The following is a 24,128-nucleotide window of genomic DNA, read 5'->3' on the forward strand; positions in this document are numbered from 1 at the left end:
CACGCCCCGACGCTCCGGGAGGTGACTTTCTAAAGAAGCACGTGTGCACCAATGAAGAGATGACACTTGTGTCTCCCCCTCTTTCCCCCACAGGTGGAATGATCTTCCTCGTCCCACCTCTTACGACCCCCGCCGCGCTTCGTTGGTATCGCCCGCCCTTTTTCCGACGAGGTGGAACCAGAGAAACCCATCCTTAGTATCCCCCCCCGCCCGGGGAGAGAGGGGGGTGGACTTTCCTCTGACTGTCTTCCGGTCCTGTAGGTGGCAGTGCGCGCCTGCCCTGCACGCACGGCGCCACGGCGGCCTCCCCTTCGAGCTGTCCGCGGCGTTGCCTGTCGGCTTCGCCAGAGAGGAGAACACAAAACCCTCCTTTTGGGGGGCCGACCCACAAGCCGCGACCTTTCTTTTCCTGACAGCCGCATCTCCATCTGGGGCGCGGCGGGGAACCCCACAGCAGGCCTCGAACGGTGGCGAGCCCGAGTCGGGCGTGCTGCGGTCAGAACCGGAGCTGCCTCAGGCCCCCGGCCGGCTTCCTGGGGTCCTGGCGCAGCGGCGGCGGCCGAGGAAGAGGAGGGGGAGAGGTGGAGGTGGCAGCAGCGGTAGCGGCGACGACAGAGGCAGCGGCGGCGGGAGCGGCCACGATGTCCACCAAAAACTTCCGAGTCAGCGACGGCGACTGGATCTGCCCTGACAAAAAGTGAGTGAGGCGGCCGCGGCCCGGCCGGGTGGGCTCCCTTGGCGGGCCCGGGCCGGAGAGAGCGGGTGGGCGCTCCTCGGGGACGGGCCCTACCATCACCCCCCACCCCCCTCCTTCGCGGCCGGTTTTCGCTAAGCTGGCCCGACGCCATCCGGGCCGGCCGAGGGAGGCGGAAGCCGGAGTAGTGGGCCCCATTTTACAGGGGAGGAAACTGAGGCACGAAAAGCGGCCGCGCCGTCGCGGTCACGTGCTGGCCACCATTGTCCTCCCCGGCGAGGCCGCGGGGCATTTCTGCGGCCTCCCAGAAAGGAGACGAGAGATGGGGGCTCAGCACGGATTAAGCGTCTGCTGGGTGCGGGCGGCCGCGAGCCGCTCTCCGTGAGGAGGGGCCGCAGCTTCTTCGTTTGAACTGGTCCGGCCGTGCCTCGGTCCCGGCCCCTTGGGCCTCCGGGGTGGGGGGTGCTGTGTGATGGTGCATCTGTATAAGCGCGCACGTATGCGGCGCCGCTCCCGGTCTCTCCGCGGCTGGGGAGTTCGGTAGCACCCGTGCTGACCCTGGGCAGAGACGCCTCTTCTCCCCCCCCAGCTCGTTGGTTGTTTCATTCATGGGCTTAAAGGTCACGGTCGCGAACAGGCGGGACTCCTGCCCGAACCTTAGGGCTTGCAGAGGACCCGATCCTTCCGGGTGGGGTTTGCCCGCACCCCGACATCTTCGGGGCCTCCCGGGCCTTGATTGTAACTCACTCCCCCTTCCAGACTCTTGTTCCTCCTCGCCCGCTGTGGGCACCCCCAGGGTCGGAAGAGACCCCAGAATAAAAGGTCAGCCGCTTGGAGGAGTCACTTCGGGAGCTCTTCCCGCCGGCGCTGCTTTGTCCAAGGGCACTTCGTGGGCCCCGGCTCCTCACACCCACTCTTGTTGGGCCCTGGCTTCCAGTCTTGTTAAGGCACCGGCTTTTTGTGCTCCTCTCTGGGGGGCCCAGAGTCTGAGCAGAGGCAGGAAACGAGGGAAGCGAGCTCTGGGACCCCGCCAACAGGGTGAGGCTGGGGTTCTGCCTGTCTGAATGTCCGCTCTGCTCCTGCCGCTCAGAAAGCTGGGGGACCAGCAAGGACAGGCCCCTGCCCTGCTCTTGGGACCGGCAGGGACCCTCTCCTTGGCGCTCCCCTCTGCCAGTTCCAGTAGCCAGGACTGACCCAGCCTCACACAACGCTCCTCTTCTCTCGGCTTGTTTGGGGTATAAGCCCCCAGGGCCAGGGATTCCCTGATTTTGGATTTGTGTCCCCAGCTCTTGGCACAGGGCCTGGCCCCAGGACACACCTAAGATGTGCTTTTTTCTTCTTTTTTTAAATCACTTAGCATAATACTTTCCATTTAGCAGCACTTCAGATCTACCTGTGAATCTGAACACGTGAGTCTCAGTAATATTTCTAGTAGGGACCACTGTAAAGTGCTGCCGATCCTTTATTCCATCTACTCCAAGAAACCCCAGATGGCCTTAATTCTGCTTCCTAAACTCTTCCTGATCCTATTTCCTTGGGACCCAATGAGTTCTGAAAGTATATTTCCTACTGTGTAAATCAGTGAAATAAAATCTGATTAGCCCAAAGACTTGGGAAAGGGACTGGCTTAATAATTACAGTTTGGGTTATCTCGGCTTTAACCAGAAAATCCTCCTTTCCACTCCTGTTGAGAATCTTTCTAGGACTTATCAGCCCCTTTTACAGCTTCACTAAATACTATGTAGAAAAACACTTGGCTCTTTGAGGGTATTTCATTGCCTCAGTTGTGGAGCACATTCTCCTTGCTCGCAACATTGTAGATCTTGGTGCCAGGGTTGAGCTCGCTTGGCTGCCCTGAAAGCTAGTTTTGAACAGAAACCCTGAAGAGTAAGTCTGCCGTCTTAAAAGTAGAATGCATTAAAGATGTTGTCATTGTAATTTCCTGCAGCTGAGTTTTAGTTAATTGGGGTCTTGTTATATTTAATTTATAGGAAAATTGCCTTTTAGACTTCAATCTCACTTGTTCTTGTTGTCCGATTTTGGAGGGAAAAAGTACTATTAACAGAGTGCATAATCTCGATTTGCTAGCTTAATCATATTTCTTTGGCTTACTCCATTGGAACTTAAGTTGTTCTTGTTGCTGTTGCTATTCTTTTTACAGTAACTTTTGTATTTAGTCCAATTCCAAGTCTACTATTTACAAGTTTTGTAATTCCATAGTTCATCTGTAAAACAAGGTAGTTGAAAATGAAGAATCTTAAGAATACCTTAGATTTGACTCTATAATGTGATTCTTTTGGCAGGCTATTCCTATTCCCCTCCATCAGATTAGTCTTTTCCATATCAACTTTGGGACAGTTAACCAGAATTGCATTCAGTATTCCTAGTTCTGGCTTTGTTCAGCAGCAGAATTATATCTCCTTGTTTTGAGCCCAGCAACAGACTGCTTTCCAAGGACCAGCTTAGTGAAACTAGCAGACCTATCACTTGGTGATTAATTGTTCAACCTTGAAAACCCATCAATCAAAGGAAAATGTAATCTATGAGCCCCTTCTATATCTGGATTGACTGGCTAAGAGGCCACGGGGCTAAGAGACTGTTTTGGAATCCATATGTAGACTGCCTGGGAGTATTATCTTAGCTGATAATACTCAAAATATGAGTTACTTATCCAAGGATGAGTAATTGGACATATTACTACAGCTGAGCCGTATCAGTAGCATTCTCCCTATAAACACAACGGAGAGACAAAAAATGAATCTGTACAAGGTCTCCATGAAGAGAAACTAGAGTAGTTGTACTTGATTTTATCATAAAAAGGATCATTTCATGGGATATCTGATCATATCACCTTGTAGTACTTATGAGAGGTTTTTGTTTGAAAATCACTGTTACAGAAAACAAGGAGTTGAAAAAATTCTACAAAAGGCATAAAAATCCTCTAAAGTAAGTTGAACATAATCTTTACTATTCAGTGACTTAAATTAGAGTAGACAAAAAGAGGGCGCACTGCAAAATCATATTAAAAGATTGAGGGTTAGGAATGAAAAAGATGCAGCGGCTTATATAGCTGGTGCAAAAGTCTCTGACATTTCACAGATATGACAAGAAGAAAGCCAAGAAACAGGACTGGATGAATTCCAAATAGTAACCCCAAAATGAAATTATATTTTAAACAATAAACAGTTGGTTTCCATTTGCAAGTTGGCTTTCTGTATATAGTCAAGACCACTAACTTTTTAGAGTAGATATCAAAATCATTGCCAAGATAGAAGAAAGAACAAAAATGCCATGATGTTAGCATTTATCTGAGATAATTCCAAACTGTTTGACTTTAAGCAGTTGACCTAGAAAAATGGGTAGTGGACAAAGAAAAGACATAGATACAGATTATCATCCTTTCCTAGGAAGGGTTTCACTGATTTAAGTGAATCTCTTTTAGGGAGATATCAAAAGAATGCATAAAACTCTTCACCAGCAAACTGCCAAAAGTGACTTCAGTTTAGAATATAAGCATCTTTGCAAAATTTTATGGACGGTGATCGAAGTGTCACTTCATTCAATGTGGACAGGCAGCAGAGGGAAAACAGTTTTACCAAAGGCTTAGTGAGAACTACAGCCTCTTTGGGCTTTTGAGGGGGTAAACTTTTTGGTTTTCTCAGAGGCATTAGAGCTGCCCCTTTGGAACCCTCCCTGTCATGGTCTGAAGTAGAAAACTGCGTCTGGGCTTTTGTTGACAACTTCTCAAGGGAGGGAAACCAGACCCTGGTGAATGTCACAACTTCATTTTACCAACAGTCTGTCAAATAGTAACTGGCCTCCAAATAATAAGCTTTATACAGATTCATACATTTTAGTCTCACCAAGTTATGTTTAACTGAATACTTGGTTTATATTTGTATTGACTTGGTCTTTTTATCTTATTTGTATTTTAAATGTACTTATTTCCTTCATTAGAAGGTAAATTCTTTGAGAGTAAGAATTTTTTTATTTGTGCTGTTATCCCCAATTCTTGTCACGTAGGAAGTGCAGAGTAAACATGGATTCAAGAAAGCAAAATTCTGCCTTCCAAGATCTCCGTCGTGGTGTTTCATGTGCATGTGGGAAAATGCCAAATTCTTTTTATTCAGCTTTCTGGGGTCCAAAGCCCATAATGCCTTTCTTTGTTTCCTTGAGCACACAGTAAACACTTGATAAACGCTCCTTGTCTTACTGGCTTAAACCCATTGATCTATTTCTTTTCTTTTTCTAAGATTAGATAGTTGGAATAATTGCTGTAGGGGACATTTTGGAATCTAGCAGTCCCAAAGAGTCATCTCCCAGAATTCAAATTGACCCTCAGACACTTCCTGTGTGACCCTGGGCACATCACAGCACCCAGCTTGACTCATTTGGCTTCTGTGTGAATGAGCTGGAGAAGAAAATAACCAACCTCCAGTATCTTTGCCAAGGAAACTCAAGTGGAGTCACGAAGAGTCCAACAACTGAGAAATAAAACAAAACACTATATTTTGAGATAATTAGCAAGATTCAGATTAGTGCTTCATATGAAAAAAAAAGTATGTATTAATGTGTACTGAATTTCTCTGAAATGTGTTTTACTTTATTTTAGATGTGGAAATGTAAACTTTGCAAGAAGAACCAGTTGTAACCGGTGTGGTCGAGGTAAATATACAAGTAGCATCTACTCCTGACCATATACAGACTTTTGTCCGGCTTTCTGCATTTCATATCTTTTTTCTTCTACTCGCAGAAAAAACGACCGAAGCTAAGATGATGAAAGCTGGTGGGACTGAAATCGGAAAGACCCTCGCTGAGAAGAGCCGGGGCCTCTTTAGTGCTAATGACTGGCAATGCAAAACGTATGCCTCTTGGAATTACTCTCTGATATTGACTTCACGATAGTATCTGTTTGTAGGGTCACAGCTTATCACTGGTATTGCCAACTTGTAAAAGTATACATGGGAGATCGTGCATGATAGAGTTTTAAGGCTGCCTTTCTCCTGTTAAAAAGTGTCAGATGAAATGGTGCTCTGGGAGAAATTAATCTCCCATAATCTCCATAATGTCTCACTGAGCAGAGTAACCTTTTAATCAGAAAGACTGTTCTGTTGTCATTTTATTGGTAACTAATAGTCACTGTTATATAAAAGGTCTGAATTCTCTTTTCTTTGCCCTGTGTCAGCTGTTGATGGGACGTTTTTGCCTGTAAGCATACACAATCGCCATAACAAATTAAACTCGAATAAAAACACATCCCAGTCTAGTGCGATAGGTGGATGATCACTAGACTGATTGGCAGTCACAAGAGAGTGGGCCTCTGGGTTACCTCTGCCATTCGGATCTTAAGTCATTTTTCCCTTTGTTTTCTCATCATCAGATGAAGGATGGGAGAGATGGTCTTCAAAGCCACATCCCATTTTTCAGATTTTATGATTAGACACACTCAGATTTGAGAATTATGCTTGTACAATTTGTTCATTTTTCCGTTTATGTGGAGGAATCCTAAGAGGCTGAATTTGACTTGTTAGAAATTCTGCCCTCAAGGGGCAGTATAATAGAGGAAAGTACTCTCAGCTCAGCAGCCACAACCTGGGCTGTGGAACTAGATGTTCTGATGGCATCTGCAGCTCCTTTGACTTTTCTTTGCTGAAATTCATTTAGCTTGATTTGCTGTTTAATGTTGGGTGCTAATCTCTTCGGCGCTTGTGGTATCGAATTTGGTTTTGAAATTCCTTGTTGATTCCCTAGATTTTATCCTCGCTTCTGTTATAAACTTGGGCAAAAATATTGTGAATTTGAAGATGCTGGCATAAGTTTCTGGATTTTTGGATGCTAGGAAGTGAGATTTTCCATTTTATACAGTCTTGAAGCATACACTAAATGCTGGAGCATTTAGTATGAGAATTGTTGTTGCACACTAAACTTGAGTTTGGGGTTCTTAATGGATTTGTTTAATTTCAGAAACTGAGCCCTATTTTAATTCATTATATCCCAGAGAATCTTAGAATAGAAATGTTCCTCACATCTTCCTCTCTGGCCTGGAGTTCTTGAATCTTTCCCTGAAGTAAAACATGTCTTTGTTTTCACAAAATCCTACTGTCTATTTTGTAGATTATTTTTCATCTTTAGTAGTTAGAGATTTGACAGGTCTTGTCCAAGTTTCTAGTAGGTCAGCATTCCTGACTTACCCTCTCAATAATTTGATCTTTATGGTATTGAGAATTATCTCTGATTTTAGTTTTCTCTTTGTCTTTAATTGTCTCCATCTTTTCTGGTGAGCCACGACATTCTACTAATGTGCTTCTCCTTCATTTTAAAGTTGCAGTAATGTGAATTGGGCCAGGAGATCCGAGTGCAACATGTGCAACACTCCCAAGTATGCTAAGCTGGAGGAAAGGACAGGTAAGTGAGAGTCCCATGGAAGAAATCCGGGGGCTTTAAAAGCTGCTTTCCCTCTCAGGGACAAGAGCAGTCCATGCTGGTTCACCCTCATTTTTTCATTCATTCCTTTAGTTTTGTTTTCAAATTCATAGTCACATGCAAGAGTGGTTGCCAAGAACTATATGCCAGAAAGGAAGCTTGACACTTCGAGGCTTATTTCAGGTTCTGTTTCCATGTACACTGTGCTCTGAAAAAAGAAATGCACTTTTGCCAGGGTCCAGAGTCAACCAAGGCAGTTTAACTCAGCCAGACCTGGGTAGCCTTGTGTGGAGGGGATTTTGTAAAATATTTAATTGTACAGCCTTAATTTTGGTATAAAAGTCATAGCAGACATTTTTCTGTCACTTTGCTGGTACAAATGATCTTTTCAATTCTCATCTAGGTCAGGGATGAAGGTCTTGTGTTTGTCTCACACATAATGAAACCAGCAGAGACCACTGCGGGGCTTGACTGTCAGCGCCCCCCTCCCCCCCCCCCCCCCCCCCCCCCATAGACCAGTCTAATGGAATCTAATCCTGAGAGACCAGAGAACATGCTATGAACCCTGAGAAGGAAGCGAGGGTAGGCGGGCTTAGGCCCTTAGGTGGGTTCACAGGGGCTCATGGGTGCTTGGGACGTCTGGTTCCTGGGCCCAGGATGATGTGCTCAGGGCTTGAGACTGACAGGACTAGGACACCCAAAGCTGTCTTGGGTGTGTGCTGAACAACAGGCAGTTCTTGGGCCCCTACCATGAATCAGAACTGGGTTCTACAAGCCCTCGGCCCGATGTGGGAAGAACAAGCAATGGGAGCGGCCCAGAACCCCACTCCCTGGTCTGGGATGGAAGGCACAGTGATTCTGGAGAGCTGGGAATGAAGGGGAGAATGGGGAGAAGAGGAGGGAGAGGCAGGGAGGAGAGTCCGGAGGTCAGCAGAGAGCTTGGGGCAAGACAGAGCCAAGAACCTTCTGCTTAGAACGATCACAGGGACAAAGGGCTCACATTGGGGTAACTTCTGTTGGAGAAAGAGCCTAGGACCAAGGCTCCGAAAACTCCATGGGATTGGGGGAAAACCCAGCAAAAAACCAAGTGAGAAGGGTCCCCGGGGAGAAGAGGACCACAAATATTCAGGGAGAAGGATCAGCCAGGGTCCAGGGCTGCAAGAGGGGCTTCATTGGATTGGGCCTAAATGTGCCCTGAGTGGCTCTGCAGAGGACCTCTGTTGAGGTCCAACTGAAAGTTGAGGCTGGACACATCTGGGGGGGGGGGGGAGCCTCAAGCCTGCTCCTCCAAGGGGGGAACTCGAAGATGATGGCTGCAGGAGGAAGGCAGCTGGGAGAGAGTAGGGGTGACAAGAGGAGGGGTGTGATGGAGAAGAGCAGGGGAGAGAGAAGACAAGGGAGCTCGGGGCAGGCGGACTCGGGCCTTTTCGTGAACAAGGAGACAGGCTCAGCTGCAACCACGAGGGGCATTGGGAAGGAGTGGGGGGGTGGCCTCAGGAAGCATGACTGGCCAGCAGTTTGGGGGAGGTGGGAGTTGCAATAGGATGTGAATTCATTTTGAAGCAGCAGAGTATTGTGGAAGCAAAAAATCTCTGATCTTCAGCTACTTTCAATGCTCACACAGGGCGCTCAGCAATAGGGAGCCAGTACCTTTAAGGGGTTCTGACTGGGTCAGACCACTTCTTAGCTGTCTGGTGTCTGGAGGGGGAAGGGATAGAAGATGCAGGGTTCTCCTTGGCTTGGATCCTTCTGTGCTCAAGCCTTGCCTGGCTCCCAAGGGCAGGACTGTTCCCTCCAGCAGTCTGCCAGTCTTTGAGGATCCCTCTGCATAAAGCACTGCAGACCTGGCTGGTCTTTCCCCTAACTGTCAGATCCACTCGTTTCTGTCATATTGGATTTGGTCATTTGTCTTTTTTTCCCCGTGTGTGTCACAGAATTTACAGCTTGATTAGAAGCATTTTGAGGATGACTTGGGTCATGCTGGTTTTTTGTTTTATCTACAAATGAGCTTCTAGGAAACGCTTGTCTTTATTTGTTGGTTACCCAGAGTCTAGAGATCATTTTAGCAAATGCCACTTGAAGGATTTTCAGTGGAGTCGGGAAAAGAAAGAGATTTTCACACTGATAAGTGCACAGCTTCTGCTCCCCATTGAACTGCTGGGTAGACAAGAGTCGCTCTTACTCTTAGTCCAGTGACAGCATCCCGTTACCCATCCTCATTTGTGTGTGTGCAGGATTTGCTGGTAACGATCAGTGTGGAGCAGTGGTTAGAGAGCTGACCTGGAAGGGAGTGCCCACTTGAAAGTTTTTTTTGTTTTTTGTTTTTGGGGGGGTGGGAGGTGGGGGAGGGGCAGTCTAAGCGACTCCAGTGCCGAGAAGCTGAAAACAAGGTATAAATTGACCCTGGTAAAGTTTTCTACTGAGAACTTAACTGCGTCAGTTAAGTCCTAGATCAAACCTTCTTAGCTCAATCCAAAATATGACTGTTAAAAATATGTTGACTGAGAACTTTTTTTTTTTAATTTTTTTCAAAGAATGAGAAAATATTTAGCTGGAAGGACATCTGGACTTGGGGTCAGATTCCAACAATTTATTGGTAAACTTTAAAAGACTTAGGAATAGTGAGATCCTTTATGCACCAAGCTCCAAGCTGACCTTTGTGCTGATGCTCAGCATCCTTTCCCCAAAGAGGAAGAAGCTACTGGTCTGGGGAGCAGGGCTGAACATGTCACATGGCCGTCATTCTCAGAACCAGAAGGGAAATTCAGGCTTGGTCTGTGTGCGAGAGAAGCAGGTAATCGCATCGGTATAAACACATGAGGAAAACATGGCTGTTTTTTCTTTTTTCAGGCTACGGTGGAGGTTTTAATGAAAGAGAAAATGTGGAGTACATTGAACGAGAAGAATCTGATGGAGAATATGACGAGGTAAGCTGATGGGACCACCCCAGAATCAATCATGCGTCAAAAAACAAGATAGGACTTGAGAAGTGTATCTGGATCAGAGGAGGGCGACTGAACATTTGGGACTAATTTTTGCCTGCAAAGTTGCTGTTTCTGATTCTACCCAGCTTGAGTGCATCCATATTAAAATCACACAGTGCTGAAATGCAGATTTTAGGCCGGGTCTAAGGGTTGGGAAGATCAGAGATCAAATGTGGCCTTGGACCCTTCCTAGATGTTTGAACCTGCTTGCTTCCATTTCCTCATCAGTCTAAATGAGCTGTAGAAGGAAAGGGCAGAAATCTTTAGTATTATGGCCAAGAAATTCCCAGATGGCTTACGAAGAGTAGAACACAGCTGAACGGGTGCGAGGATGTGTTTTTTACTATTGGGGCGAGTGGGGGATGAACAATATTGTAATAGCTTAGTATGTCATTTCTATTTTTTAAAAATTAGCTTTTGGTAAAGATGGACATATTTCTGATTGGTTAGGGAAAGGTTCTCCTATGAAATTCTTTTTTTCTATATTTAGTTTGGTCGGAAAAAGAAAAAATATAGAGGGAAAGCAGTTGGACCCGCCTCTATTTTAAAGGAAGTTGAAGATAAAGAATCAGAGGGAGAAGAAGAGGATGAGGATGAAGATCTATCCAAATATAAATTGGATGAGGTAAAGGTCTTCTTTTTTGTTGTTTCCCATGTAAAAAAAAAAAATAGCCCTATCTCATTTTAATAATACACTCCCCATAGCCACCCTTGGAGATGAGCCATTCATCTTAGCACATCTGAAAGTAATGGTCCATGGTGACAAGATTCCAGGGGAACGCCAGATTTTGTCATAGATTTGAAAAAGATCCCAAATGTAATATTCCAAACTTCTTTTCCCAGAAATGCAGCCTCTGAGCCACCCATTCTCCCTTAGGCAGGTGCTCTCCGTGGGCCGCAGGTCCTGATCCATTCTGGGTGGAACAAATGGTACTGACAACAGAGTCTCAAATATCTGAGTGTGTCTAATCATAACATCTTGTACATGGGTGTTGGCGCACTGCTTTCTGCCCAGATCCAAGTTCTGTATAGCTTCCGCTCCCTGGGGCTCCTCCCTCTCCTTCCCTTCCCTTGAGTCTGGCTGAAAGTGGGCATCCCTTCCTGCCAGGCCTTCTCCAGCCTGGTGAGAGTCGGGAGGTGTTTGCCTGTGTGTGCCACCCTTGCTTGCTCTTGGCTCTGCCATCTGCTCAGGAAGAGAAGTGTCTGATCCCTCTGCCATATGAGACCCCATCAGAAAGTAGAAAATGGCCGTTGTGTCTGGCCCCCGGGCACTCAGTTGGTCATTGTTGATGGAAGGTGGTACCCAAAAGGGCTAACCTGACTAAGGCAGAGTCCGGGGGACCCTCTCTGATACCTGCTGCTCTTTGGACCTCCATGTTCCACTGCCACCTCTACTCAGGCCTCCCAAGGGCTGCCCCTTGGGGAGTCACCCATCTGGTAGGGGGAGTGTTCTGGTTTGGGGGTTTAGAGCTGAAGTATCTAAGACCTCTTCCTCTTAAGCTCAGTCCATTTCTGAGGACTAGACTTGGTATTCTAGCACACACTTAGTCTCTGAGCCCCAAAGCTCTTTGTGCAGCCCATCCCGTCTGGGGGATCCCAGCTTCCCCCTGAGACTCTCCATGGCATCGTGGAAATTCTCAGAATTTGGAACGCCCATATTGTGGCCACGTGGATTAGCCTTGCTCGATGCCATCTCTTCGTTACTCCACGAGAGACAGACTGCTTTCTAGGTGACTGGAAGAGACTCGGCCATGGCCTGTTCTGGACAGCCCAGTGTCTGCCAGTCAGGCGTTCTGGCCTGGATTTTGTGCAAAGTTCTGTTTGCTAAAGGTTAAAAATCACTTGTCTCCAGTCTTGTAGACTTCTCCCATTCTCTGGGAGCTTTAGAACACCCTCTCGGCTCAGCAGCCACGTGCTCTGATCCCCAAAGGGAGGTGGGCAGCCTCTAGCGGGACCTGGTCAGGGAGACCTGTCTTGCTGGTCATTTGGTCTCGGTCCCTCAATGGGGGTGATCAGTGCTCATTTCCACCCTCAGGGATCCATGAGAGAGGCCTTGGGGAGCGCTCCACACAGTGTCTGGTGTGCCATGGTAGCAATTGATTATCTAGGTTGTGTGCTGCGGCCCCAGTGAGCCCAGGTCTTACCTCCCTGGAAGGCACATTCTTATTTTCCCAACCAGAGGTCAGGCTTCTTGTCTCAGAAAATGGGTGAGGGAAAGCTACAGGGTTCTTGTGAAATCCCCTCCCTGCTTTCTTATTACTCAGGATCGCCCCTTTTTATGGTCCCCACTTTTTAACAACGAGCCCAGGGTAGCCTTCCCTTGTGGCCCGGCCTGGTCCCCAGCTCTAATTCTGTGAGCCTTTGGAAGTCCTGTTACCCCAACCTAGGTCATGTGGTCCCCAGATTTCCTTTTCCATCTTCCTTTTCTTTTCCATCATAAGCAAGAGGGTTGGCTCTTCTCCCTCCCCTGACCCCAAGGGGGTAGTACTTTACCCCAGGGTCAGATGCTTCTCTGTTCCAAGAAAAAACAAGTAGAATTCTCTACTATTGGTTTGCATACTTTGGGGGTGAGCAGCTATTGGGCAGCCCCTAGTCCTCTCATAGAACACCTTGGCACCAACCAGGTGGGCACATTAGCGAGCCAGGTGCTCTCCTGTTTCTCCCCTGGTCAGCTGCCCAGACGTAAATGGGCTCCGTTTGTTTCCATTGTATCTTTTGTTCCACTTATCCCTCTCTGCCAGGCTTCCTCCTCAATGCCTGGACCTCTCATAGCAGTCGCCCTGTTCCCTCCCTCATTCCTCCTGCCTTCTTTATCTCTCTGTGAATCTTTCTCCCTCTTTCTCTTTTTGTCTCTTTCTGTGTCTTGTTCTCTTTGAATGAGCAATTGGACTTTGTTACCTGCATTTTCATGTGCTGGTCAATCTGTGTTCTGAAAAGGTCGAGTCTATGTAGATGTGGCTCCGTTAGAGAGATTCCTCCGTTAGCAGGAATTACCTTTTTGGATTCTGTCTCCGCCTGCTTAGATAAACAGTAGATTTGTCTCTAAACAAGCCGGACAGAATGTATATGATGGTAATTCCTGGTTTCCTGAATCTAATGGATTCTGTTGGCTACATTTTCATTAGGATGAGGATGAAGATGACGCAGATCTCTCAAAATATAACCTTGATGCCAGTGAAGAGGAAGATGGCAACAAAAAGAAATCTCACAGAAGAAGTCGCTCTAAGTCTCGGTCTTCCCACTCCCGATCTTCCTCACGCTCATCCTCCCACTCAAGCTCAAGGTCTAGGTCCAGGTAAACGGGTACAGGCCAAGGGTAACACCAGGCAAAATGTCAGTATCTAACTTCTTTATTTACACATTTTGGTTCAACGTTATTTTAAAGAGTTCATCTTTGATAACAAATGATTTCCTTCAGATAATGCATTTCTCTTACTTAACTTTTTAATCTGTTGGTGTGGTTTTTATACAACCCTTCTGCAAAATTAAGATTTAAAATAAGGCTTTCTCTTAAGGTATTGTTGTATGTTTTAGTCCTGTGCCTCCTTTACTGAGATAATTTAACTGGGAAGAGTACAAATAAAATTCTGAATGTGAGATTGTTCAACTTTAAGACACATTTGGTCTTTTTCCCCCCAATAGTGAAGAAACATTAAGCTGATTTCAAAGGATGAGGGTAGATAGAGGTCTTGTTTTTAGGCTGCCCAAGTGGTCTAGGGGATAAAGCTCTGCAGTTAATGTCAGGCAGGAAGACTTGAGTTCAGAGCCAACCTCAGACACTAGTTGAATGACCCCAGCCAAGTCGCTTCACCTCACGTTTCCTCATCTCTAAAATGGGGGTGGTCATTGTTGTGAGGATCAAACAAGATGCTGATTGTAAAGCACTTGGCAGTGCCTGGCCCCATAGGAATAAGTGCTATGCAAACATTAGTGCCGTTGCTCTGGAGGTTACTAGTTTGCCTTTCTATGTTTCCCTGGCATTTAACACAGTGCCTGGTATAGAGTGGGCCCTATGGAAATAATTACTCCTTTTTTTTTTTTTAAACCTCAAGGGTTGGAATAGGTGGGATGGAAACATTCACACAAGCCAAAAAAATGAATGAAAAGATCTGTCTCCAAGCTGCTAAGACATGCAGGAGTCAATGTGTCCTGTCACTAGTGTCTGCCTGTAGAGAGGCCTCCGTGAAGGACAGCAGACATGCCTGACCTTAAGAGGGAGGAGCTCATTTTTAAAGCTCTGGCAAGACCAGAATCGAGTTAAAGTCTTTCCTTGTTAACTCTGACTAACCGTCAGACAGTTTCTCTTGTCATTCCTTCAAAAGCCCGTCAGTATTTGCATCTGCAGTAGAAGTAATTTTTGGAATGTGTCTGTGTTAAACTGTACATGGTAAAAACATGTTGCATGCAAATAGTAATTCAGCTTGAGGTTAAGCTCATCCCTGGAAAAATGGGCTACTTTTGCCCCAAAGTTGTTTTTTGTTTTGTTTTTATTTTGTCTACTTTGTCCTTCCTGGTGAGATCATTGTACCCAAGTGTAACTTCTGTTTTGTAATACTTGAGTACACTGAGATCGAAGCCATATTGAATGGGTTTCCCTTTGGTTTTGTGACTTTCTCCATAGTCATTCCCTGAAGTAACAAATTTTCTACGATTGAAAAGAAAATTTCAGGTAGAAAATCATCAGTTCCCTAAATTTACATGATTTACTTCTTTCAAGTTATTTGGTGTGCGTTAGGAAGCAATGACATAGGTTAAAAAAAAAATTAGTGTCATAAGGAGTAAAAATTTGCTGCATGTTATTTTTCAAACATGAATAAGAATTGAAGTCATTCTTGGGGGAAAAGATATGTTAAGTTTTGTTTTTGAGATCACCACAGAATTAATTATTTTTTCAGGTCTTATTCTTTGGCACATATTAGAAAACTTGGCTTTGAGATGGTAGGTTAATAGATATATATTAATATAAATGTGTGGCCTTTCAATTTCCTAATATCCTATGTCAAAGGCACTTGAATCCAAAATTGGTTTAAACGGATAAACTTCCATCAGACTTCAACAAGATGGACTTGATTAGCTTTCTTTCCCTCTGTCCGATGTTTCAGTAGTTTTGATTGAAACAAAGAGTGGAAGCCAGATCAGCCTATTAACATTTTCTTACTAACTAAAAGTAAAAAGGGGGCAACCCCAAAGTAGCCTCAAGAAAAGAGGGGAGATGGCTGAATCCCTGGAGTGGTTTGGGGAGATGAGCCGGGGCCGAACCCCAAGCTTTCTCAGTTTTCTCATCACGGTCGTGGCAGTGCCTCTGTTGGGAGAGGAAAGTTGGTCTTTTGGCTTCCTTTTAGGAAGCAATAAATTTTTTTTACGGACAGAACTTGAGAACAAGTGGGGTTCTGGGCACGACCCCCGAGTCCCCGCTGTGAGCGCGCGCCCTGGGCCCTTGTCTTGTTGCATGAGTCACTGTCGTGTGCATCTCTCCCTCAGTGTGCGAGGCCCGAGCTGGCTCAAGTGATACTGGAAAATCCCCTTCCGTGTTGTTCCAGGTCCCGCTCAGGAAGCTCCTCCAGTTCCCGGTCAAGGTCTCGGTCCAGTTCCAGAGAACTCTCGAGATCTCGTGGGTCGAAATCCAGGTGAATGAGGTAGCATTGGCTCTGTCCGGCAGAGCGGAGATAACGAGGCGCCCGAGGGCGTGGCTGCTGCTGCTGCTGCTGCCGCCGCTTGGACAGCTTGTTGTGCTTGGACCTGTCGGTTCTGTTTTAGCCTTAGACCACTAATGCTCTGCCTCGGCTTCAGTCTCACCCTGAAGTGTCTCCATTGCCCGCAGTGTGCCAAGACATTCCCATGATTAACCTGAAGGACGATTGGGGGTGGCGTTGGGACAGGGGATGCCACGGTCAAACAGGAGGGCCCCCCCCCAGTGGTCTCTTAGGAAGGGGTATCCATGCCTCTTGGCCAGGGCGGGCCAAGCCCTGCTCTTAGCCAGCCCGTTCATGCCGTCTGGGCCACAGTAGCTCCCCTTCCAGGGAGACATCCCCTCTTCCCCCCAGCTGCCTCTTGGGCATTTTGAGTCCCCGCTTCTCTCCGGAGCCTGTGGGCTCAGGTGCTCAGCAGCTCCCTACGGGGGTGCTGATGATTGAGGGTGCATTTGGCACTGTTTGGGAGAGGAAGGATACGAAACAGTCTCCTAAAGTTTGGGCAAAAATACAGTGTAGCCGAGAGCCGTGTTGTTGTAGTGTAGGGTGATTGATTGAGACCCCGCGTTCTGGCAAGAAATAGGACTCAACCTTGAGAGTCCCAAACGCCCTGATCAGAGCTCAACAACATGTTTTTTTTTGTTTTTTGCTTTTCCCCTTTTCTGGCAACTGTTCAAACTCAGTAGCCAAATAGACATTGGTCTTTTCTAGAGTCACCTGAGGAGTTATTGTAGGAAGAAGAGTAGGAGTTCAGGGGGAGGGTGCTCCTGCCTCAAAAAGCCACCTCGGTAGCTTGGCCTGGGCTGGTCTGGGTTCTGGTGGCAGGCACCCCCTAGGACCCCTCTTAGCAAGGGAGTGCTGCAGAGCCCCAATCTGTTATGGAGCAGCCTCCATTCTGACCCTCACTTTTTTTGCTTGCTCACAACTTTCCAAAGAATTCTCCTTTTGGGCTTTATATGCTTAATCTCAGCCCAAAGGTGAATTTTTTGGGATGTTTGAGCTAAATGCTTCAGCCATAATTATTATCTAAGTGAGAATAAAAATAGTCATTACACTTCAAAATATATATGTACCTTTTTCTCTGAGTAAAACATGTGAATGTCAACACGTCATATTTCATGAATAGTGTTTCTTGAATGAGATTTGTAAATGTTTTGGACCAGTTTTAGTAAATTATTGGTTATATTTTCATTTAAATAGACAATGATTTGACACATTTGCTGTTTCTTTCTCCTTCCCTCTCTTCTCTCCCACTGCCATCCCTGCTTTCTCAATTGCAACTTATGTAAAGTTGCCTAATTTCAAATGGATTTAATAATTTTCTTATCCCCAGGAAGTTGTTTTTAAGGTATTTTGGTTTTTGCCTTTCTTAAATGAGAAAGATGAATTTCCAAGTGCACAATTACGTGTTTTTTGTTGTAGTGTACATTGTGCTTTCCATTCCCCCTTCGTTTCCCTTTTTTGTAAGGCTTAAGGAAAAATTTATCTAGTCTGATGCAAATATGAAATAACTGAGAATGCATCATGTTTATAGTTCGATAAGATACCAGTTTTAAAACCTTGGGATTAAATATTAGCTTGTTTTTATGAGTGAACCAGTCTTCTATTGAGGAAGCAGTAAGTATGTTTGCCTTAGGAAATTGTAAACTTAATGCTCGATCTTGGATCTGATAGCTAAGTAGTCGGTCTGTGGCTCTGTCATTTAATGAAATGTTTAATTTATTTCTCAATCAATAAAGATCCAGCTCCAGGTCCCACAGGGGGTCTTCCTCCCCACGAAAAAGATCTTATTCAAGTTCCTCATCATCTCCCGAGAGAGGCAGAAAACGAAGCCGTTCTAGATCTTCTTCACCCGGTGATCGCAAAAAAAGACGCACCAGATCACGGTCACCCGAAAGGTTTGGGTTTCTGTAGAAATAAGAATGGGTGTATTTAAGTGTGGAATACGTTTACTAAAGGCTTGGGAAAGGGTTGAATTTGAGTCTCTTTTCTTTGTCAACTTTAGAAAAATTTTGTTTTAAAACCAGTTTTATCGTCTAGGAAGAAGGGTATAGGATATTGCCCGTTGTTGGAATGTTTTCAGATGTTTAGTTGCTATAGCCACCTCCCAGTTATTGCAGGATGGATTTTCTTTCCATTCCACTTTCTTATTGTTTTTTTGTTTGTTTGTGTTTTGGGTTTTTTTTTAATCACGATTCCTTAGTTCGTCTCTCAATAAAGGAAAGGAAGAGACTCGTTTATCTCTTCCAGGTGTTAACGCAGGAGTCTGACTTTAGTTTGGGATCGTCACCACTAGCAAAAGGCTCTTTGGCCGACAAGCCCCTGGCCCCTGTAGCGATGAGAGACTGAGCTTCTTCCCTGGGCTTCTTCCCCCTTACCTTTGGAACCCTCTGCCTCAGGCACCGTGGTCCTGTTGGGCAACCCCCCTCTTGGCCCCCCAGACTGGACCCTCCCCACCAGCCTCTCTGGCCGGGAGGCTGCCTGCTTGGCTTTTGAGGCCCTCTTGACCCCTTTCCCCACCATGGGACCCCCTCACCCACTTGGTTCTCTCTCTCCCATTCTGGTCCAGCAGAAGGGTTTTAGACTTCTCATTCCCCCTTCTGTGTCCAGTTCGGACCCTCAGCTTCAGGCCACCTCATTTCTGGTCCCTTCCCGAGCCTCTCTCTGGTCCGTCACTCAGGTCAGACTTGGGTGAGGAGAGAAGGCGAGCTCCACAGGGTGCCAGGCACAGGGATCCTGGGGGCCCAGGAGCCCACTGGGATCGGCTCGCTTCCTTTGCTTGTCCCGGATAATTGGGAGCTGGCTATATTTCTCAGTGAAAGAGTTGTGTTTTTCGTTTTTCATTCCTGAAAGTGTAAATTGTACGGTTAATACCACAGACCGAAAGCCCGAGTTCTTCCTCCTCTCGACCAAGCGGTCGCCTCAGCCCGAGTGTAGATAAGCCCCCTGACCGTCGAGGTGTTGTGTTAGCCTGCCCGGGGTCGGCGCCCACTCAACGCCGCGCACGCTTTCTCCATTTGTATCTTCCAGGCGCCGCAGGTCATCGTCCGGATCGTCCCATTCGGGTTCCCGTTCAAGCTCTAAAAAGAAATAATGTATTAAAATTTACACCTAAAAAACCCCAGTGCAGTGCATGGAGCCTATTTTTAAGAAGTCTGGTGTCTTACTTGGTCAGAAGTGCTCAATCTGCTAGTAGAGGTGCATGTCCGTCGTCGCTTTCTGGAAAACTACAGCTGTGTTCATTCTTGAAATTAAAAGTAATTAGCATTTTAAGCCATAATATCCCCCCAATAGTTCTGTGTTTATCGTTCTATTATTTAAAACTCTATGTTTTCTCTATCTCGTTTGCCAGAGAGCTTTGTTTTCTAGTTTGACGTTGTTCTCCATTTCCAAATATTTCCTGATGGTAAAGAATCTGCCGACCTTAGGGTTGGAGTCAACACAAGTAGCCGAGGCTTCCCGAGCTTGGGGCGTGCCGCCAGTGACTGTGGGGACTAGGTGGAAGCGGGGCCTCCCCCCGGGGAGGCCCCCGAGCCTTCCCGTAGTCACCCTTGGCAAAGGGACGCTCAGTTTAGGATTGTGCTCAACAACAGTCAATTGTAGAGATCCATGAGAAGCGCGCCATGGTGGCCGGAGATCATCACTGGGGCTTTGGCTTTTTCCCTTTTTATTTTTCCTCAACACCGCACCCTAAGACAATGTACACCCTAAGACCCTGTTCTAAGTTACCAGAGGAGATGGCTTCTTTCTCCCCGAGTTAATTCAGGGGGTTCGGTCCGCCAAGCGTTTATCCCTTCTGTGTTCCTATCTTGGGCACAGTTATTTGAAGGAGCCAAACTTCCTTATGTGGCTTTTGGCCAAGTTTCCGATACGGATTTATAGTGGTGAATGTAAGCTTGTTATTTTTTTTGTTGTTACTGTTTTTTTCGTTTTTTGTTATTTTTGTTTTTGTTTTTTTAAAGAGCTTGGATGTGACATGTTCCTGAAAACCCATATATGATGGGCTAAACAGGGCTAAGAATCTGAGACTCCTTAAGGAAGAGGAAAATGAGAAACTACCTGGGAAATAGAACTTCTCTTGTGTGAAAAAGAGTGTACATTGTAAGGCTAGCCAGCCCTTCTGATGTCCGTGCACTCAGGTGGGGAGGAGCCGTGGGCTCTGATGTATTTGCTTATTCTGAAACACCGCATGAAATTTCCTTCTGAAGTAGAAACGAATGTTCCTCCATGATGTAACAGGAGATTGTCATTGTCCCCATTCACTCGAAATGACTTATGGCTTAAAATGCTTTCAGGAGTTTGTTTGATTTCTGTATCAAAATCTGGTCTCTGGAACTCCGTTGAGTCTGCCTTCTGGTTTAAAAGGGGGAGGGGGGTTTCTCTTAACAGTTTCTTCGGTGGCCTTGCAAGGTAAGTATGGAAGGAAATGAACAATTGAGTTTGGTGCCTTTGTGTCATTAAGAAAAGCTAAAGCAACAGTTTGGTCATTTCAGTGAGGGAACTTAAAAGTACTGAACGTAAATAATAAATTAACAAATGGAGGCAACCAGAGCAAAATTATATTCTTCATTTCAAAATAAAAGAAACTTATTTTAATTTTCTCTTGGACTGATCTAAAAATGAAAGCAAAATGTTTTAGGTAGAAATATTTTGATAATCTTTTTTGCAAAGAATTGAACTTCCCCACAGTTTCACTCATTCACATCGACATACACACACACACGCGAACCCACACACATACATACATGCATACATACATGTATATACACACTTCTTTGCTAAATGTAGTTGTAGGTTGCACAAGAACATTAGTCTCTTGTAATTGTGCCTCTGACTTCTTGAAAGTCTTACCTTCTAAATTGTGAAGATCAAATGATCTCCCAGAAGCTACATGTTACCATTGGTTTTTCCTTGTGTTTTGTATACTTCTCTTTTGCTGTACTTAGCAATCGCAAGTTTAAGAATTTAGCAAATGGTAGATTACAGAGAATTCTGATGATTATGATTTTCTTTAGTTTCACTAAACTGTACTAGTTTGTTTCATTAAGAAATGATGCTGTAGACAAATGTAAATAAAGCTTGTGAATCAAGCAGCTAAGTGAGTGGTGTTTGTTAAAATAAAATTTAGAATCCCAAGCTCGGAACTAATGCTTATTTTTAAATTCATGTACCTTTTAATGGCTCATTATTTCTCATTCCATGTTTAGACTCTTAAATGTGTTAGGCATTTTGAAATGCAATTATAACTCGATTTGGTAAACGTGCATTTGACTTTTGTTCCAATCATTGTACTAAGCAGCGGGGGAGAACGAAACCTGTTCCTCGCCCCCCAGAGAAAGAAACCCCCAAACTAAAATGGGGGGAGCGATGGGGGAGATGGGAGACGATTTGAATTAGGATAGGAGAATAATCTGAAAGAAATGATGGTACTGCCTCTGGGAGCCCTCCTGCAGAAAGTGGGATTGGAGTGGGGTGTGACCGGGGCCATTGGTCTGAGCGCAGATGTCTCGGGGCTAGGAAGGCTCTGGCTGCCTGTGGCTAGCTTTCAGTGCTCCATGGACTCCTGGCAATGGAGAGCCCCTAGAACGCTGTAGAGATGTCCATTGTTCTCTCTTTCTGATTCCACGCTTGGCGTTCCACCTCCCGGGCAGCTTGCCTGCTCTCAGGAGATGCGGTGGAGGGTGCTTTGGGAGAAGAGACCACTGGGCAGATGGGGTTCTGGGGCACTCAGTGCACCAGAGACAGCCTTAGCACCTTCACCACCTTTTAGTCTTAGGACTCAGTGCATCCCAGTGTACCTTCTCTTCTGAACTTTGATGTCCTCATTGTGGGGACCAAATAAAAGAACACGGGAAGCTCTTTGTAAACCTGAAACTTGGCTTCTGTTGCAGACTGATGGTAATGATTGAAAAAATCAGGGCTCCCAGGACAATGATTTCATAGAGCTAATGAGGGTCAGTGGGAGCAGTCTGCAGAGGTGGAAGAATGAGGTCATTGCATGTAGCCGCCTCATTCCCAACCGCCTCTGATTTCCCATCAGAACAGCAGTCGGGCCAGTTTGGAAGCAAAAGGGATCTGAACGGGCCAGTGGCTCTAAATGCTTATGGGCAGAAAGTGAAGGAGAGGGAGGGATTGGGGAAGAACAGGATATGATCTATGGGAAGGCTGACTTGGGCCAGGAGACTCCTTCAAAGTCAATCCAGGGAGAAAGGGAATGAAACCATTCTTTTAACACCAGACGAGTCTCTATTCCTGGTGCCGAGAAGAGGAAATGGGCTCCTCTAGGCGCTGTCCAGGGCCGGGTAGGAAGGTGGCCTAAGACCAGAAAAGACCCTGATCGCAGAAGAGATTAGGAATGCAGGGTTCAGGATGATATTAACTTCAGTCCCTCCAGCTTCTGGGCTGGCTCTTTGGACTAGAGACAGAATATCGCTCTTAGCTGGCTCAGCTTGTCCAGACCCAGCCTCGTAGGACTTTTTCATCAGTACTCACTTTGTTGTGGGGGCACCTCTTGCGCCCCAGTTTTCAAATTAACTCCTTTAAATTGCCAGACTTCTCCAGTCCTAGCAGTGACTGCCAGCAAGTTACCTATTGACTGCCTCTTACTGCCTCCAAATACGCCCATCATTCCTGTCCTCAAAAGTACTTGATGGAGCGACCAGGTCCTTCTGCTTGATTCTAAGCTTCTGCTGGTTCCATGGTTCCCAGATGTCCTCGGAATTGCCAAATTCAATTCTCTTAATCTCTACCACACCCTTCTCCCCTTGAGTTCCATGTTCGACCCTTGGTTACCTGTGGGACCCTCTTTTTATGCCCCTGCTTTCCTGGTCCTCCTGTCTGCCCAATTGCTCCTCTATCCCTTTATCTCCTACTTCATGTCATGGCTATACTAGGCGGATCCTAAGACCCTGTCCCGAAGCTCCATCTTTTTCTCCATTCATTTGGTCCCATGTACTTTGCTCAGGGTGTCATCTCTAGATAATGAAGCTTTTCCTCATAATAACCGCCACAGGGCTTCCTTCTCTGACCTTCTGGAGCAGTGTCATTCACGGACCTGCCCTTTTGTTGCTTTGCTTGTTTTTATTAAACTGCGAAGTCTGGCACTATATACAAGGTCTCCTGTTAAGAAGCAGTCCGGAAGAATCTCAGGATATGGAGAGATGTAGACGTGGATAAAGGAAAAGCTAGACTGGACTGATCTGTGGATGTGAGTGGAGGCTCCCAGACATTTGGAATAAGCCCTGTCCTGCCCCATAAATCTATCGGTGAGTGAGATCCAATTTGATGGATGCTGCTCGGGAAATGATGTTATTTCCTAGTGTATTGAGGTTAATTCAGGGCAAGTTCTGATTAGGAAAATGCTTCAGAAGAGCATTTTGGGGGTGAATCAGGTGTAAGTCAGCCGGTCTTAAGGGGAGGCAGAGGTCCGCAAGAACCCAGTTTCATTTACCAGTAAGATTAAGTTTTGCAAAGGAATATTTATTTCAAAGGCACAACCAAAGTAAACGCACACGTTTCTCCCCTCACCTCACAGATCTCTCACTATGGGAGAGTGGGAGGCTCTTTGTCTAATTCGGTTCCAACAGAGCATCAGTCCACCAAAGTGGAAGTCGAAAGCTCCCTGGGCTGGCTCCTCAGTTTAGAATCCTACGGTCGGACCCATGCTTTGAGTTCAATGACTGGGCACCCCATTCCCCCCAGCTACAGCTGGAAAGGACACATGGAACAAAGCTTCAGGGCCACTGAAGAGGAAGGGAGACCCTTGGGGTCCCTACTGGTGTCAGTGCATGGACATGTCCTTCCCCCAGAACACTAAAGGAGAAAGAGAGGCTCCCCAACCAAGACCCAGCAGTGCCAGCCTCAGACTATCCCAGCCCTGAGGTCCCCGGCCTGTGGTGTCCCAAAGTCTGTCTAGACCAGGTGGCATGGATCTGAGCGTAAGATTTTAGACTGAGGAGCCAGCCCAGGGGGCTTTCGATGCACATTTACAATGGCACCGCAGGTAGTACAAGACCGAACCCCCAGGGGACCAGCCATTGGCGTCTCAGGAGGAGGACCCTTCTGCAGGAACCCCCAGAATCTCTCACTCCTGGTCCGGCCTGCTCCATCAGACATCAAGGTTGTCGCCCAGGCCAGCGGCTGTGGCTGCAGGGGGGTCCTAAGCTGGGCCCCCAGCTGTCCTGAGGGTCGAGACAAGGCAGCCTGTCCTCATTGGATAGTTTGTCAGATAACTGGGACCTTGGTTAGCTCTGGCGTTCAGCGAGAGGAAGAGAAGGCCCCCTGAACGAAATAGTGCTGGAGCCAAGGGAATGTCTAGCCATCAAGTGGTAACTGAGA

The 24,128-nt window shown here is 46.4% G+C and overlaps 1 protein-coding gene across 1 annotated transcript; it reads left to right on the forward strand.

Annotated features, from left to right (window-relative positions):
- Positions 1 to 547: 547 nt before the first annotated feature.
- ZRANB2 (zinc finger RANBP2-type containing 2) lies at positions 548 to 20,881 on the forward strand. Its single transcript, XM_051999427.1, has 10 exons — positions 548 to 697; positions 5,307 to 5,359; positions 5,448 to 5,556; positions 7,017 to 7,099; positions 9,968 to 10,044; positions 10,592 to 10,726; positions 13,227 to 13,396; positions 15,642 to 15,728; positions 17,531 to 17,689; positions 18,822 to 20,881. Exons 1-10 carry the CDS (start codon positions 642 to 644, stop codon positions 18,883 to 18,885), a joined length of 993 nt encoding a protein of 330 aa, XP_051855387.1. The 5' UTR covers positions 548 to 641; the 3' UTR covers positions 18,886 to 20,881.
- Positions 20,882 to 24,128: the final 3,247 nt, after the last annotated feature.

This window comes from Antechinus flavipes, chromosome 4, assembly GCF_016432865.1.
Source record: "Antechinus flavipes isolate AdamAnt ecotype Samford, QLD, Australia chromosome 4, AdamAnt_v2, whole genome shotgun sequence".
NCBI lineage: Eukaryota > Metazoa > Chordata > Mammalia > Dasyuromorphia > Dasyuridae > Antechinus > Antechinus flavipes.

Bases quoted from the DNA above. Each gene is read 5' to 3' on its own strand.
- ZRANB2 (XM_051999427.1), top strand. From the start codon at position 642: ATGTCCACCAAAAACTTCCGAGTCAGCGACGGCGACTGGATCTGCCCT. The intron at 5,360-5,447 runs GTAAATATACAA...TTCTACTCGCAG, and splicing joins TTGTAACCGGTGTGGTCGAG to AAAAAACGACCGAAGCTAAG. The intron at 7,100-9,967 runs GTAAGTGAGAGT...TTCTTTTTTCAG, and splicing joins TAAGCTGGAGGAAAGGACAG to GCTACGGTGGAGGTTTTAAT.